At 44.8% G+C, this 16,638-nt stretch overlaps 1 protein-coding gene across 3 annotated transcripts; it reads left to right on the top strand.

Moving 5' to 3' along the window:
* Window positions 1–36: 36 nt before the first annotated feature.
* Window positions 37–8,852, top strand: LOC146272230 (membrane cofactor protein). 3 transcript variants are annotated; one of them, XM_084705546.1, is made up of 12 exons: window positions 37–177; window positions 912–1,097; window positions 1,181–1,280; window positions 3,827–3,897; window positions 4,155–4,337; window positions 5,337–5,513; window positions 5,712–5,819; window positions 6,484–6,540; window positions 6,614–6,655; window positions 6,760–6,808; window positions 8,052–8,120; window positions 8,252–8,852. In XM_084705546.1, exons 1-12 carry the CDS (start codon window positions 96–98, stop codon window positions 8,331–8,333), a joined length of 1,206 nt encoding a protein of 401 aa, XP_084561672.1. In that variant the 5' UTR covers window positions 37–95; the 3' UTR covers window positions 8,334–8,852. The 3 variants fall into 3 exon arrangements, with proteins under 3 accessions (XP_084561672.1, XP_084561673.1, XP_084561674.1); XM_084705547.1 differs by lacking the exon at window positions 8,052–8,120; XM_084705548.1 differs by lacking the exons at window positions 6,760–6,808; window positions 8,052–8,120.
* Window positions 8,853–16,638: the final 7,786 nt, after the last annotated feature.

Here is a 16,638-nt window from a genome sequence, read left to right on the forward strand (position 1 = left end):
TGAGAGGACAGCCGTTAGAGGATTTCTAACGTTTTTATACGCGTTCTGTGAAACAAATAACTAGCCCACTTTGTGTTTCAATAGTACCGGCATAAATGAAATACTTTCAAGAGAAGCACTTGCGGTCATTGACGACCTGCTTATATTTTGTGTGTTTTTTTGTGACAAGTGGGAAGGGTGAGTTACATTGCTGGCTTACTAAAAAGGATCAGTACGTACTGTAGTAAACCGCCTCGAATATAGACTAGCTCTACTACAGTACTAGTAGTGCTACTAGGCCGACTGTACTTGGTCTACTGTACAGTACACTGGCTAGTACAGTGGAGTTTAACGGTAGCTAGACACTACAGTACTGTAGCTACTGTTACTGTACTGTACTGTAGCTATAGACTACAGGCAATTCTATCTAACGATACACTAACGTTACCAGACAACTTTAGTGCTACCTACTGTGGTTTTAACGTCAACGTTATTTTTTTAAAGCAGCTTCTCAAACATAGAAACTATTACTTTAACTAGAGCAACAACACATTTGCCATATAAAAATTGATTTACCAAACAATTGTTGTGTTCATTGGCCTTGAATTATTGGATAAAACTGTTTGTAGCATATAGTCTAGTTTACACACAAACCAAAGGAGGGAACAAACTTATTTGTACACACCTTTCTCACATTATTACACAAGCAGACAGCAGACTCTTCAAACTAACCACTTCTCCGATACCACTGTACCAGGCACGGTGTACTAATGTCATATATACCCCCTCCTCGAGATCATGCGGATAGACTTGTTTCTCTTTAATGTATCAAACCATGTGTCTAAATCATGCTTCCTGATGAAAGCTGCAATGCCAGAATGACTGACTGGAGTCAGGCTGTTCATCTGGGTTTAAATGTCCTCTCTCCTCAGGGGAGTGCCCTAGACCACAGGGACATAACAACATGGTTTTAACAAATGAAGCTCTCTTAATGAATGATTTCCCAGAGGGTTCCACAGTCACGTTTGAGTGCTCCAACGGGTATGTCATTGAGCAGGGGTCTGGAATTGTGCGCTGCACCTCTGGAGCATGGAGCGAGCCTCAAATGACCTGCCAAAGTAAGCCCTCGTCTCAACATTCAAGTGTTTTTCCTAAATGTTCACCAGCTGCTTATTTAATTATTAACTGCAACTCATTTCAGAAAAGGACTGTGGCACCCCTAAAAGAATTCCGCACATGAATTATGATGAAAGTGAAGGCACTCTGTTTGGTGCCAAAGTGAGGATGTACTGTGATGAAGGGTGAGTGTCTTTAGTCTTCAACTCGATGAGCATGGCGCTAAATGCTATCTGCTGTGCATCAGTAATAACAGTAATGACTTCCTGGAGCTGACGCTTCTATCCAAAGCTACGAACACAGGACGATTCGAGTTCACAAATTCAGCAGTCAAAATGCTCACTCAGCTACACCCATAACACACTGAGTTACACCCATAACACACTGAGCTACACCCATCACACTCAGCTACACCCATCACACACTGAGCTACACACATCACACTCAGCTACACCCATCACACACTGAGTTACACCCATCACACTCAGCTACACCCATCACACTGAGCTACACCCATAACACACTGAGTTACACCCATAACACACTGAGCTACACCCATCACACTGAGCTACACCCATAACACACTGAGCTACACCCATCACACACTGAGCTACACCCATAACACACTGAGCTACACCCATCACACTCAGCTACACCCATCACACACTGAGTTACACCCATCACACTCAGCTACACCCATCACACTGAGCTACACCCATAACACACTGAGCTACACCCATCACACACTGAGCTACACCCATCACACACTGAGCTACACCCATAACACACTGAGCTACACCCATCACACTCAGCTACACCCATCACACACTGAGCTACACCCATAACACACTGAGCTACACCCATCACACTCAGCTACACCCATCACACACTGAGCTACACCCATCACACACTGAGCTACACCCATCACACTCAGCTACACCCATCACACACTGAGTTACACCCATCACACTCAGCTACACCCATCACACACTGAGTTACACCCATCACACTCAGCTACACCCATCACACACTGAGCTACACCCATCACACTCAGCTACACCCATCACACACTGAGCTACACCCATAACACACTGAGCTACACCCATCACACTCAGCTACACCCATCACACTCAGCTACACCCATCACACACTGAGTTACACCCATCACACTCAGCTACACCCATCACACACTGAGTTACACCCATCACACTCAGCTACACCCATCACACACTGAGTTACACCCATCACACTCAGCTACACCCATCACACACTGAGCTACACACATCACACTCAGCTACACCCACCACACTGAGCTACACCCCTCGCACTCAGCTAGACCCATCACACTGAGCTACACCCATCACACTCAGCTACACCCATCACACTCAGCTACATCCATCACACACTGAGCTACACCCATCACACACTACACTCAGCTACACCCATCACACTCAGCTACACCCATCACACACTGAGCTACACCCATCACACACTGAGCTACACCCATCACACTGAGCTACACTCATCACACTCAGCTACACCCATCACACACTGAGCTACACCCATCACACTGAGCTACACCCATCACACACTGAGCTACACCCATCACACTCAGCTACACCCATCACACACTGAGCTACACCCATCACACTGAGCTACACTCATCACACTCAGCTACACCCATCACACACTGAGCTACACCCATCACACTGAGCTACACCCATCACACACTGAGCTACACCCATCACACACTGAGCTACACCCATCACACTGAGCTACACCCATCACACTCAGCTACACCCATCACACACTGAGCTACACCCATCACACACTGAGCTACACCCATCACACTCAGCTACACCCATCACACACTGAGCTACACCCATCACACACTGAGCTACACCCATCACACTGAGCTACACCCATCACACTCAGCTACACCCATCACACACTGAGCTACACCCATCACACTCAGCTACACCCATCACACACTGAGCTACACCCATCACACTGAGCTACACCCATCACACTCAGCTACACCCATCACACTGAGCTACACCCATCACACACTGAGCTACACCCATCACACTGAGCTACACCCATCACACACTGAGCTACACCCATCACACTGAGCTACACCCATCACACACTGAGCTACACCCATCACACTGAGCTACACCCATCACACTCAGCTACACCCATCACACTCAGCTACACCCATCACACACTGAGCTACACCCATCACACTGAGCTACACCCATCACACACTGAGCTACACCCATCACACACTGAGCTACACCCATCACACTGAGCTACACTCATCACACTCAGCTACACCCATCACACACTGAGCTACACCCATCACACTGAGCTACACCCATCACACACTGAGCTACACCCATCACACACTGAGCTACACCCATCACACTGAGCTACACCCATCACACTCAGCTACACCCATCACACACTGAGCTACACCCATCACACACTGAGCTACACCCATCACACTCAGCTACACCCATCACACACTGAGCTACACCCATCACACACTGAGCTACACCCATCACACTGAGCTACACCCATCACACACTGAGCTACACCCATCACACTCAGCTACACCCATCACACTCAGCTACACCCATCACACACTGAGCTACACCCATCACACACTGAGCTACACCCATCACACACTGAGCTCATCTTAAACACATCTCATTGCTCACTTTTCAAGGTTTCAACTGGAGGGCACCAGCTACAGACATTGCTATGCAAAAGGCTGGAGTGGCAGAGCCAAGTGTGAAGGTAAACATCTTCGGATGAGCTAACCGCTGATGTCATGTCCTGTGATGTCACATCCAAGATGGCTTTGTGGTAGTCTGTCAGAACTAACGGTGCAATTTCCCCTTTGGGATTAGTAAAGACCTGTCTGTCAGTCTAGATGTCTGCCTGTCTCTGTCTCTCAATCTAGATATCTGCCTGTCTGTCTAGTATAACTGATAATCAGACAAGCTTCTAAGAAACCTCAAAGATCAACCCTGCTTTGTGCTGTGATTCTCCAGAGGTAACCTGTGACAACCCCAGAGAGATAAAGAATGGCAAGATAGTGTCATCACACACAGGTGATATCAAGTATCTGGCGGTCGTTGAATACTCCTGTGATGAAGGTTACACCCTCGTTGGAAACAATTCCATATTTTGCAATGGCGTTGGTGAATTCAGCAGATTGCCTCCAGAATGTAAAGGTATGTCATGAACTCCCATTGATTTACAACTTCTTGACCAGTTGTTAGTCCAGAACTTTTGTAAAGGTATCGATTGTACAGGATGTGTGTGTTGGGGGCACACGGGCCTGGACACAGCTCTGTTTTAAACGCTGTCACTGGTTATCACTTTATTGGTGACGGTCATCCTGTTCACATCACTGACGCTGTCACAGCATAGGGTAGCAGAGGATGTTCCCTTTCTGAAAACCACATGACAAGTAACAGGCTTGTTGGTGGCTGTTAACATGCATGACAACGATTAACTTTAGCCTGCTGTCTAGGGTGGCTGTAGGCCTGCTCTCTAGGATGGCTGTAGGCCTGCTGTCTAGGATGGCTGTAGGCCTGCTGTCTAGGGTGGCTGTAGGCTTGCTGTCTAGGATGGCTGTAGGCCTGCTGTCTAGGGTGGCTGTAGGCTTGCTGTCTAGGATGGCTGTAGGCCTGCAGTCTAGGGTGGCTGTAGGCTTGCTGTCTAGGATGGCTGTAGGCCTGCAGTCTAGGGTGGCTGTAGGCCTACTGTCTAGGATGGCTGTAGGCCTGCTGTCTAGGATGGCTGTAGGCCTACTGTCTAGGATGGCTGTAGGCCTGCAGTCTAGGGTGGCTGTAGGCCTACTGTCTAGGATGGCTGTAGGCCTGCAGTCTAGGGTGGCTGTAGGCCTGCAGTCTAGGGTGGCTGTAGGCCTACTGTCTAGGATGGCTGTAGGCCTGCAGTCTAGGGTGGCTGTAGGCCTACTGTCTAGGATGGCTGTAGGCCTGCAGTCTAGGGTGGCTGTAGGCCTACTGTTTAGGATGGCTGTAGGCCTGCAGTCTAGGGTGGCTGTAGGATGTAGCTGTGGTCTTGGATTAGCAGTCTCTGTTTTCTATTTTAGCCTCTCTTTTTACTCAGTCAGTCACTGACATATCTTGATAAGCAATTTTCACTAGAATCTCTTTCTAGTGAAAATGATCTCTGCTTTAAATGGGATTGTATTTTTTTTCCAGTTAAAACATGTCCTACCCCTGACATACCCTTCAGCATTCCAGCCCAGGATGAACCACCATTCTTATATAAAGACATCATGTCAGTTACCTGTGAGGATGGGTTCAGCTTGCAAGGCCCAGCACGTCTGCAGTGTGAGCACCACGGATGGTCCTCACCGCTTCCACAGTGCATCAGAGGTAGGGCTGCATGCAATATGGGTTATTGCATTCATTTGAATTTGGTGTTGAAACCTCCTGCTTGTGAAAGACACCTGGCCGCGCTGCATGTTGCATCATCAACATGTCACAGCAGGAGATCCTGACCAGGGGGGATTCTGTAAGATGTCTTATCTGTGGGCTTGTTTGAATAGACGTCATGATGTGTGTTTGTAATAGAGCCCAGCAGCGTTGGTACCACGGAGGCAGGGACCAGCACAAACAGCAAGTCTCCTTCAGAAAAGTCTTCAAAGGCCCCGACCAGACCTACACCAACCTGGATACAAGGTAGGAGACCAGGGGGAAGGTGAGGTGGGCCTAGCAGAGATACGAGGTAGGAGACCAGGGGGAAGGTGAGGTGGGCCTTGCAGAGATTCAAGGTAGGAGACCAGGGGGAAGGTGAGGTGGGCCTAGCAGAGATTCAAGGTAGGAGACCAGGGGGAAGGTGAGGTGGGCCTGGCAGAGATACAAGGTAGGAGACCAGGGGGAAGGTGAGGTGGGCCTAGCAGAGATACGAGGTAGGAGACCAGGGGGAAGGTGAGGTGGGCCTAGCAGAGATACGAGGTAGGAGACCAGGGGGAAGGTGAGGTGGGCCTAGCAGAGATACGAGGTAGGAGACCAGGGGGAAGGTGAGGTGGGCCTAGCAGAGATACAAGGTAGGAGACCAGGGGGAAGGTGAGGTGGGCCTAGCAGTTCAGAGATGAGCGTTATGGGAAGGTGGAGGAGGCACCATAGAAAAGGAACAGATACAGGATCTGTAAGACCCAGGATCTAAACCCACTACAGCCCACTCGTGACACAGTCACTCCATCAGACCCAGGCCAAGACCGCTGGCCTTAGACGACTCAAACGTGTTACATTCAAACAGAAACTAGGAACGTTGTGTGCACTGATATGATTGATTTGCTGTTGTCTCCCTATAATCACCCTGAACACTACTTTGTGGTTGCAGGAAAACATGAGATTAGAGAGAAGAACAAACAAGAGGACATGCCTGCAAGAAACAGTGGTGAGTTACTACCACTAATGTGTAAGTATTTATTCAAATGGACTTGATCCTAACTGTGGACTCTCTATTTCAGGATATACAGTGGTGATTATCAGTGTGATCTCCACTGTCATAAGTAAGTTACCCTGCACTGCAAAACAATCATTCCAAAATCCTTCACATAACTACATTTGTGTTCATTCAAAGTACATTGACATGTTTGAATCCCTTAATTTGCAGTCGTAGTAATACTACTGTACATATTGCATCGGTTTGTAAAGAGGAAAGGGTGAATATAACTTTTTATCTCTTTGACTCAAATGCCTTGAACTAATGCATGACTGTGTCACTTTAAAACGGCTTTCCACTTCAGCTGCTCTCTTTATTTTCCTGCTTATTTATCAAATCTGCAGTTTCCCTTAACGCCACAAACGCCATACGCCATCACACTCCATCACATTTTAAAAGCATTGTCACTCTTTAGATTTAAAAAAAGCATGCTGCTTTTTAAAATATAAAACTGCACAGACTAACATGGAGTTGTCTACTAATGGTCAATTCTTCTGAAGATTTGGCTTGGCAACAGCTGCTATCAAATCTTCACTCGGGGTGCCCAGTAGATATTTAACCACTTTTGGGAGAGACGTGTGGGACACATATGTTGAGTGTCAGGATATCCTACCAGATATGGCTGGGAGGAAACTTGTTATCCAGCCTCTGCCTGGCCTCTGACAGGGTGAGTGTTCATGGTGTCCGCTGGACTTCCTGCCCCTGCAAGCCTCAGGAGGAAGTGGTCGATAACTCAGAGGGATGACAGCGTTGTAGAGCCTCTGTATTCCAACACCAACCAGGGCTGTAGCTGGTGTCCTTCTCTCTGGGAGGACAGGGCTGTAGCTGGTGTCCCTCTCTCTGGGAGGACAGGGCTGTAGCTGGTGTCCCTCTCTCTGGGAGGACAGGGCTGTAGCTGGTGTCCTTCTCTCTGGGAGGACAGGGCTGTAGCTGGTGTCCTTCTCTCTGGGAGGACAGGGCTGTAGCTGGTGTCCCTCTCTCTGGGAGGACAGGGCTGTAGCTGGGGTTAGGGTTACCTCACTTACCTCTGATTTGCTATTGAAGATTGGAACTTCAGTCCCTTTGACAGAATGATGCGTACACATCTATATTAAGATCATTATAACAAGTGGAACATCACTTTGTGGAGGGGGGATGGGTGTAGCTCAGTGGTCGGACATTAGACCGTCATCTAAAGCTTAACCTCTTTTACCCTCACCCCCCCCTCCCTGCTGTAAGTTGCATTAGATTTCTACATTGTCTGCTACATGATTACTATTACTACGATTACTATTATATCTATCATTACTAAACCCATACCAACACTCAAACAGCTAACTAACTACTGGATGTAAGCCAACTACAACACTAAGACAACTGGCATGCAGCAGTTGAGTCAGTTAATCATCAAAGTCACATAAACCATTTACTATTCTGCCCTCCCATATACATTGTCTGGTAACCTCCCTGTTTGTACACACCAGCTCATACCACACGGGAGAAGACCCCAAAGCGGACTTAGTACAGTTTCACTATTATAAATACACACCAAGGTACCAGAATGTTCCTTTATATGAACATGATCCAAACAGCGAATAATTCCTTGTTATTTCTCAGTGTTTCTCAGCTGTTGTGTGTTGTGGCCTGCTCTGTCCTAAGTGTGTTCATGTCTTCCCACCTCCAGGACTCCTGTTGGGGCTGTGGGCCAGCCTGTGCCTGGCTGTCTGAGGGGAGGTGGTGGAGGCCAGGTGATCCAGGCTCTCTGACCGTGACCCCGGGTCGGCCTCGCACCACAGCCTGCCAGCGGAGCCTCCTGGAGACACGGGGAGACACAGGGAGACAGGGAGACACAGGGAGGACACAGGGAGACAGGGAGACACAGGGAGACAGGGAGGACACAGGGAGGACACAGGGAGGACACAGGGAGACACAGGGAGGACACAGGGAGGACACAGGGAGACACAGGGAGGACACAGGGAGACACAGGGAGGAGACGGGGAGACAGGGAGGAGACAGGGAGGACACAGGGAGACAGGGAGACACAGGGAGGACACAGGGAGACACAGGGAGGACACAGGGAGACAGGGAGGACACAGGGAGACACAGGGAGGAGACGGGGAGACAGGGAGGAGACAGGGAGACACAGGGAGGACACAGGGAGACAGGGAGGAGACAGGGAGGACACTATACCCTCTCAGAAATGCTATACCCTGGGACCATTATGAAGGAATAGTGTAATGTCAATTGTACATGTTAATTTTATTTTATTAAAGGCAATATTTACAGTTGTGTCTTCTCTTATTTAGGAGGAGTTTAGGAGGAAATTCTGAGCTAAATAAGTGACAGTGGTTCTGCTGGTGGAAAGTCCCAAACTGAAAATCATTTACCGTTTTTACTGTGTGGGTGATCTGGCAGATGGGGATGAAGAGGCTAATCAACTATAACAGTCAGGAGTAGATTTGCTTGGTTGAAGTGTTCCTTTCCAATTCAGTTGTTATGGTTTTCCAGTTGGATAGACATGAGTTTATAGTTGTATTGAAGAGCCTGTCCACAGTGACTTAACTGCATATTAAGAAGGCTTCATTTAGTTTTGCACAATGTGGGAGCACTCACTTTGTAGTAAACAAGCTAGACAACTTAACTGTAGTGAAAACATCTGCTGAAGTGAGGCGATCAACAATGTCACAGTGCTTTTATACGATCTTGGGATCTAAAGAGAACATGTCAATAGTTGGGCGTAACCCAACTGGATGTGGTATTGTTTAGCAGTCAAACTGAAAAACCATGAATAGTTCTAGGTTGCGGCCACAGGGTCAACGAAACCACATTCGTGACAGTGTTTACAGGGAACAGTTGGTGCATTCTCTCTGGAAGCTTGTGAAGTCCCAGACAGAGATGAGCCTCTGTAATGTGCATCCTGTCTGCATCCTGCCACGCATCAAACATGGGAACAATCACAGCCTACAGATGTCTAGCTTCTGATTAAATGACAGACAAAACTGTTTGAAATATTTGTACAAATATTAACTAGGTAGTACAAATAGATTTCAGCAATGTTTTACATTCCAAAATGACAGGGAACCAAATGCTCTACCACCGAGCTGCACCCCTTCCAGAGAACAAGGTAACTGCATTGGGTTTTGTTATCCAGTTCAATGCAGATACTTCAGGACCCTGGGAGCATTGAAGGCACGTCAGTGTAATGTGAGTGTAGGGGCTTTAATATTGGCCAGACAAGCACACCTATTCCCCTATGTTTGAAGGAAGAGGGGAAACTGAACAGTGTATTGACATTAACCAAATAATGCCAGTACCAATGGACTTTGCAGTTGTTCCACTCTATGGGTTAAATCAGCAAGAATGGTCAGAGTAAGGTTGAACTAAATACACATTTACATTTAGTCATTTAGCAGACGCCCTTATCCAGAGCGACTTACAGTAAGTACAGGGACATTCCCCCCGAGGCAAGTAGGGTGAAGTGCCTTGCCCAAGGACGCAACTTCATTTGGCATGGCCGAGAATCAAACCAACAACCTTCTGATTACAGTTTTTCACAATTGCTAAAACACTTAAACCCCATTCTCTGAATCAAATGTTCAGTGAACTAAACCCATTTGTCAAATCACACACTCTTTTGGCAATACTCCAAACACATTCTCATTCACGAAACACATTTTGCACTGTGATGCACTTGTGCTGCAAAATGGTAAACACAACAACAACACAGTCGTCATCTATAAAACACAATGACTCAAAATTGTTCACACTTGTTTCTAATGGTGGTTTGGGACAATGGCAGCTTTCACCGTGGTGTCTATATACAAGTATATAATAGTTCAACATCAACCAGCATTTTTTACTGTAAATGTTTACCTTCCACCATACAGCCCTTTTCTTCGCGGTGGAAGGTCTATGACCGAAACCCGTATACCAGGGTAAAGAAAGAAACCTTGGGAGGAGCAATTCAGTGAGGGATCCCCTCCTCCAGAGATGGTTGGCAAACACAGGTGCAGAACACAGGCTAACATAGTCATACATCAGGAAAGTGTCAATGGGTGTTGAAACACAAAAATCCAGTGTTTCAAAATCCAAAAATAAATTTTCTTTATTGCTACGTAAATGCATTTACTGTGTATACATAAACAACTTTGTCTTTACATGGAACTACATGGCCTGGATGTTGTGTTCTCCATTTTTTTGTGTTGTGTCTAATGATTGTTCCATGGTGTTTATATATCGATTTGCTGTGTTTATGATCTGACACCATTGTTTGATTTTGAGCACAGGTTACATGGTTTAGGGCGAGTGTTTTATTTTGCCAGAAGAGTCAGAGGTTTTGGAAATTAAGTTTGAATATTTGGTTTTGTGTTTACAGTTTTAAGAAAATGGTTGACTGTTTTGAGAAATGTGTTTTAGCAATTGTGAAAAACTATAATAGCCCAACTCCCTAACCGCTCAGCCATCTGACCCCCCCACATTTAATAACTTTGCAAATTAATGAAATCAATTACAAGGCAAAAATGTTACAAAATGACGGTTAAACTCTTACCTACGCTACCATAATTATTGTAAAGAATCCACAGAACAATGCTTCACAATTCCCTTTCTGCACAACAACAACTGACCACATGTTGACCCTTACTTATCAACACATGACTAGCAATGCAACAGTAAGTTACACAATGAGGTGTGAGACCCATCAAGCAGAGACTCCGTCCAGCAACTCCAGATTTGATCACATGAGAGGAGGCAGCAGGATGACACCCAGCCTTAGATGAGTGATGTGGTCACCTCAGTGACCTGCATGGTGTGGACATGCAGCTGCAGCCCTGACGCCACAGGACTCCACTTCCACTGAGGAAAGTATCTCATTTAAAGCCACAAGCCAAGCTGATTGTGATTAATAGTTGAACATGACAGAACATCGGCTCAACGTCTTTCCTGATTCCTCACTTGGGCTTCCCCCTCCTCCCAAACGTTCATCACAAATGATCCGGTCAGAATTCAAACATCCTGGCTTCCTTTTCTGGAGAGCATACTTGACATGATTAGACTGGTATCATCTGCAGTTAGACTGGTCACATCCGCAGTTTAATGGGCAAGCCAGCCAGCCAGCCAGCCAGTCATAGTAGTGATGATCTCAAGGAAGGAAGGAGGGTGGATGTACTGTTCCGTGATGTGACTCATGTTCCCACTCTCTGTGGGTGAAATCTAGGACTTCCTAATTGCTGATGTTAATCACAATCAGTAGATAAGCCGGTGCTTTATTACCTGTTCATGTATTCTGTCTTGATCCTGGAATACACGTGTGTTATGAAAATACCTTGTATTGATGACAGTCATGTACAGGCCAGCTGTTGAGTAAAAAGACAGAATACATGAACAGGTAAGAGGGTAACAACTCTTTTTACGTCTCTATGACATCTCTACTGCAACTCTATGTCAGCTCTATGTCAGCTCTATGGCAGCTCTCTTACACCTCTATTACACCTCTATTACATCTCTATTACACCGCTATTACAGCTCTATTACACCTCTATTACATCTCTATTACAGCTCTATTACACCTCTATTACACCTCTATTACATCTCTATTACAGCTCTATTACATCTCTATTACACCTCTATTACACCTCTATTACACCTCTATTACAGCTCTATTACATCTCTATTACACCTCTATTACATCTCTATTACACCTCTATTACATCTCTATTACACCTCTATTACACCTCTATTACATCTCTATTACACCTCTATTACAGCTCTATTACAGCTCTGTTACAGCTCTGTTACATCCCTGTTACAGCTCTGTAACAGCACTAATACAGCTCTATTACACCTCTATTACATCTTTATTACACCTCTATTACAGCTCTATTACATCCCTGTTACAGCTCTGTTACAGTACTAATACAGCTCTATTACACCTCTATTACATCTCTATTACACCTCTATTACAGCTCTATTACATCCCTGTTATAGCTCTGTTACAGCACTAATACAGCTCTATTACACCTCTATTACATCTCTATTACACCTCTATTACAGCTCTATTACATCTCTGTTACAGCTCTTACTCAACTCTATTACAACAAATACATAAATGAATAATAAGACATCACCTTTATGTAATTTTAGACATATTTTTGTTATTTTAGATATTTTTCACGATATTCAAGAGTAATCTGGAAATGTGTTGAAATGTATATTTAAAAAAAACTATGGTGGACTGATCAACATAGGCTCGTGTCGCGGACCCCCTGCAATGCTGCCGTGGACCACCAGGGGGCCGCAGACCCCCGGTGAAAACCCCTGATTTAAACCATCTAATCTCACTACAGTACCAAAGAAACTGGTTCAGGACACACAGTAAGACCAGCTCAGAACAGGAAGACCAGCTCAACCAAATCAAGGGTGTGGCAGCTACGTCAGTACACTGACTTACATGATGGACACGTTCAACGTGTTCAACGTTAATATTTCTTCTCTTGATGACGTACATTTCTCAGGAATTAAATGGCAGTGAACGGGCCGGAACGGGCAGGTCGTTGTTTGCCGTTGGCAAGGCAACACAACCCTTCCACTCACACCCTGGGCTCGCAGCCCGCTCAGCCACATCACAGAGCGTCGACATGAGCTGAAGGGTGACCTGGAATGAGGAAAGTTGAGACATTTTTGAGGAAATTAGATTGAGAAACTACAACATAATACATTACTGACTGCCTTTATCCCTGATTTAGAATGTCTCTTTAAAATACAGAATTTCCTTTTTGATGGCCATCTCCTTTTGTTTAAATCATGGTAGGGAAGAGAGAGGTAGTGTTGTCTGCAAACTGGCCTTTGTTGTCTTCACGGAGACAAACAGGGAGAAACAATGCATAGCAACACGACCCTGCATAGCAACATATTGGACACTCATATAATACCTGCGGAATAAGATGAGGAGAATCCACCAGAAGCAACATGTCTGTTAGCCTGAATGTTTCCTCTGACCCAGAACAGTAAATGCTGTATTTGTATCAAGAAGCAAGACTGCCCCCGCGTGGTGCTTATAGGTACTGCAGGTACCTGCTTCCCCCGTGTGGTGCTTCTAGGTACTGCAGGTACCTGCTTCCCCCGTGTGGTGCTTCTAGGTACTGCAGGTACCTGCTTCCCCCGTGTGGTGCTTCTAGGTACTGCAGGTACCTGCTTCCCCCGCGTGGTGCTTCTAGGTACTGCAGGTACCTGCTTCCCCCGCGTGGTGCTTCTAGGTACTGCAGGTACCTGCTTCCCCCTCGTGGTGCTTCTAGGTACTGCAGGTAACTGCTTCCCCCGCGTGGTGCTTCCGATCCCTTCGTGGTATTTTACCTAGTATTGTGGTATTTATCTTTATTTATCTTAAGATCAATTACAGTAACGAACATCTTACATGTAAAATTGGACTCTCTTTGAACCAGTTACACACTGTAGTGCAACATTTAAAACAGTTTTACACTAAAGGTTGCGCTGCAGGTTGCATTTTGTGCCAAAACATGTTTTAGCCAAAACATAAAGCATACTTTGTGAAAACCAAATAAGTGCCAAAGGGAAGAACCATAAGAGCATGCAGTTAAACAAGTTACAAATAAACAACATGAAACTCAAAAAGTGCAAGTGCCCCTGTAGAACATCAACAATAAAATTGTCTGTAGTCATAGTAGTCTGTAGTCATAGTAGTCTGTAGTCATAGTAGTCATAGTAGTCTGTAGTCATAGTAGTCATAGTAGTAATAGTAGTCTGTAGTCATAGTAGTCATAGTAGTAATAGTAGTCTGTAGTCATAGTAGTCATAGTAGTCTGTAGTCATAGTAGTCTGTAGTCATAGTAGTCTGTAGTTATAGTAGTCATAGTAGTCTGTAGTCATAGTAGTCATAGTAGTCATAGTAGTCTGTCAACACACCACATACATTTGTGGAGGCAAAAGAAAGAATACAGCATGAAATACAGTTCATTATTTCAATCATGGACTGTAGTGAAGATGTACAAAAAAAGTACTGATGCAGTGCATATAGCTGTATCTACATGTAGTTACATACTGTACTGTCCTGTAGACAGTAGAGAATAATAGTTTTCACCTGTGCTCTTGTCGAAATGTCAAAATTACTGTTGTAACAGCATATCTGCTGAGGTTGGGGTGAACTCTGTCCAGCCTCTCTCGTTCAATGTTGTTTGAATTTCATTAGATACTGTAAATTTGTCCCTATTCTTCCACGGCCTCCAGGTCTCCCTCCCCCTACCACTCTTCCTCCATGGGCTTCCCCTCTCTTCCTCCCTCCCCCTCTTCCTCTTCCTGAAACATTGCCTTCCATTTTTGATGAGGACAGGTACACTAACCTGTTGCCTTTTTATAGTGTGTACACCTGATTGCTATGTTTACACTAGTGCTTGTACACCTGGTTGGTATGTTTACACTAGTGCTTGTACACCTGGTTGGTATGTTTACACTAGTGCTTGTACACCTGGTTGGTATGTTTACACTAGTGCTTGTACACCTGGTTGGTATGTTTACACTAGTGCTTGTACACCTGGTTGGTATGTTTACACTAGTGCTTGTACACCTGGTTGGTATGTTTACACTAGTGCTTGTACACCTGGTTGGTATGTTTACCTAGTGCTTGTACACCTGGTTGGTATGTTTACACTAGTGCTTGTACACCTGGTTGGTATGTTTACACTAGTGCTTGTACACCTGGTTGGTATGTTTACACTAGTGCTTGTACACCTGGTTGGTATGTTTACACTAGTGCTTGTACACCTGACGGCCGTGTTTGAGCCATCTGTTCACAAGGCAGCGTCTAAAAAAGGCAATGAAGTGACATCATCTAATGTAGAAAAGTGTGTTTGGTGATTGGCAAAACACTGTGTAGTATTTAGCAAATAGTGTGAGGATGAGAATGTGCTTATAGTTGTGCAGGTCTGGGCTGCTGTTGTGCTCTTTGAGTGTCAGGTTTCACTAACTGTGTGTTATTTGACATTTTTGTGTCTAAGCAATTGGAAAAATATATAAACATGTACTTATCCCTGAGAACTATGTGTTTTGAACAATGTGTTCAATTTTTTTGTGTATTGTTTACTGACTGCTTGATAGTGTATATTATTTTGATCACTTTGTTTGAGAACAGTGTTTGATTTTGAGCACAGGTAAATCTGTTTTGAGGCAAAAGTTTGATTCTGAGCACAGGTAAAATTGTTTTGAGGTGAAAGTGTCATTTTGCAAGAGGATTCAGAGTTTTTGTAAATAGTGCTTGAAGATGAGGTTTTGTGTTTACAGTTTTGAGAAAATGGGTGACTGTTTCAAGAAATGTGTTTTAGCAATTGGGAAAAACTAATTGTCACCCATAGTTTCCCAAAATTAATATAAACAGTAAAATAATTAAGTGCTCCGTCGTGACATCGTCTTGGTTGGATACGTGTGAGAATGAACAGAACAAACATATTTAAGTATTAAATTGCCAATTATGACATCATTACACTGCGTCACAATGCATATCAATATGTTGTGCCTGAGAAACTGTGCTTGCTGTTTACATCTAAGTTAATCATAGTGTACAAGTTATAATACATTTGAACATAATCAAAGTCTCAAAAATATTGACTTTGCATCCCAATGCTGTTGTTACGTAATGTAGGTGACTTGCATTCATGGCGCTGTACGCTTCTTCTATCTATACTTCCAAGAAGTTGTATGGATCCTGCAGCAGTAAATGTCATCTTTTGATTTGCAACTAATGTATAGTACACAAAATGTTAATACAAACATTTTAGTTGAATAGACACAAAAAAGTGACATTCTTCTCCCTGGCGGTAAGCCCCCCTGCTGGAGGAGGGGTTATCTTGCCTGTTATTGCAGGAGGCCACAATCATTACTGTTACTAGTATACTGTAGTATATCAGAATCAGAATCGCATTTAATCGCCAAGTAAGTGTTCACAAACAAGGAATTTACTTTGGTGGGCAGGTGCATACAGTAAACATATAGTATGTTTTATTATACTGTAGTATTAGTACTAGCAGAGAGCAGGGAGAAACAAACAGCAGACCGAGTCTCTCA

The sequence above is a fragment of the Hypomesus nipponensis genome, chromosome 9 (assembly GCF_054491055.1).
Source record: "Hypomesus nipponensis isolate SF chromosome 9, ASM5449105v1, whole genome shotgun sequence".
NCBI classification, from domain to species: Eukaryota; Metazoa; Chordata; class Actinopteri; order Osmeriformes; family Osmeridae; genus Hypomesus; species Hypomesus nipponensis.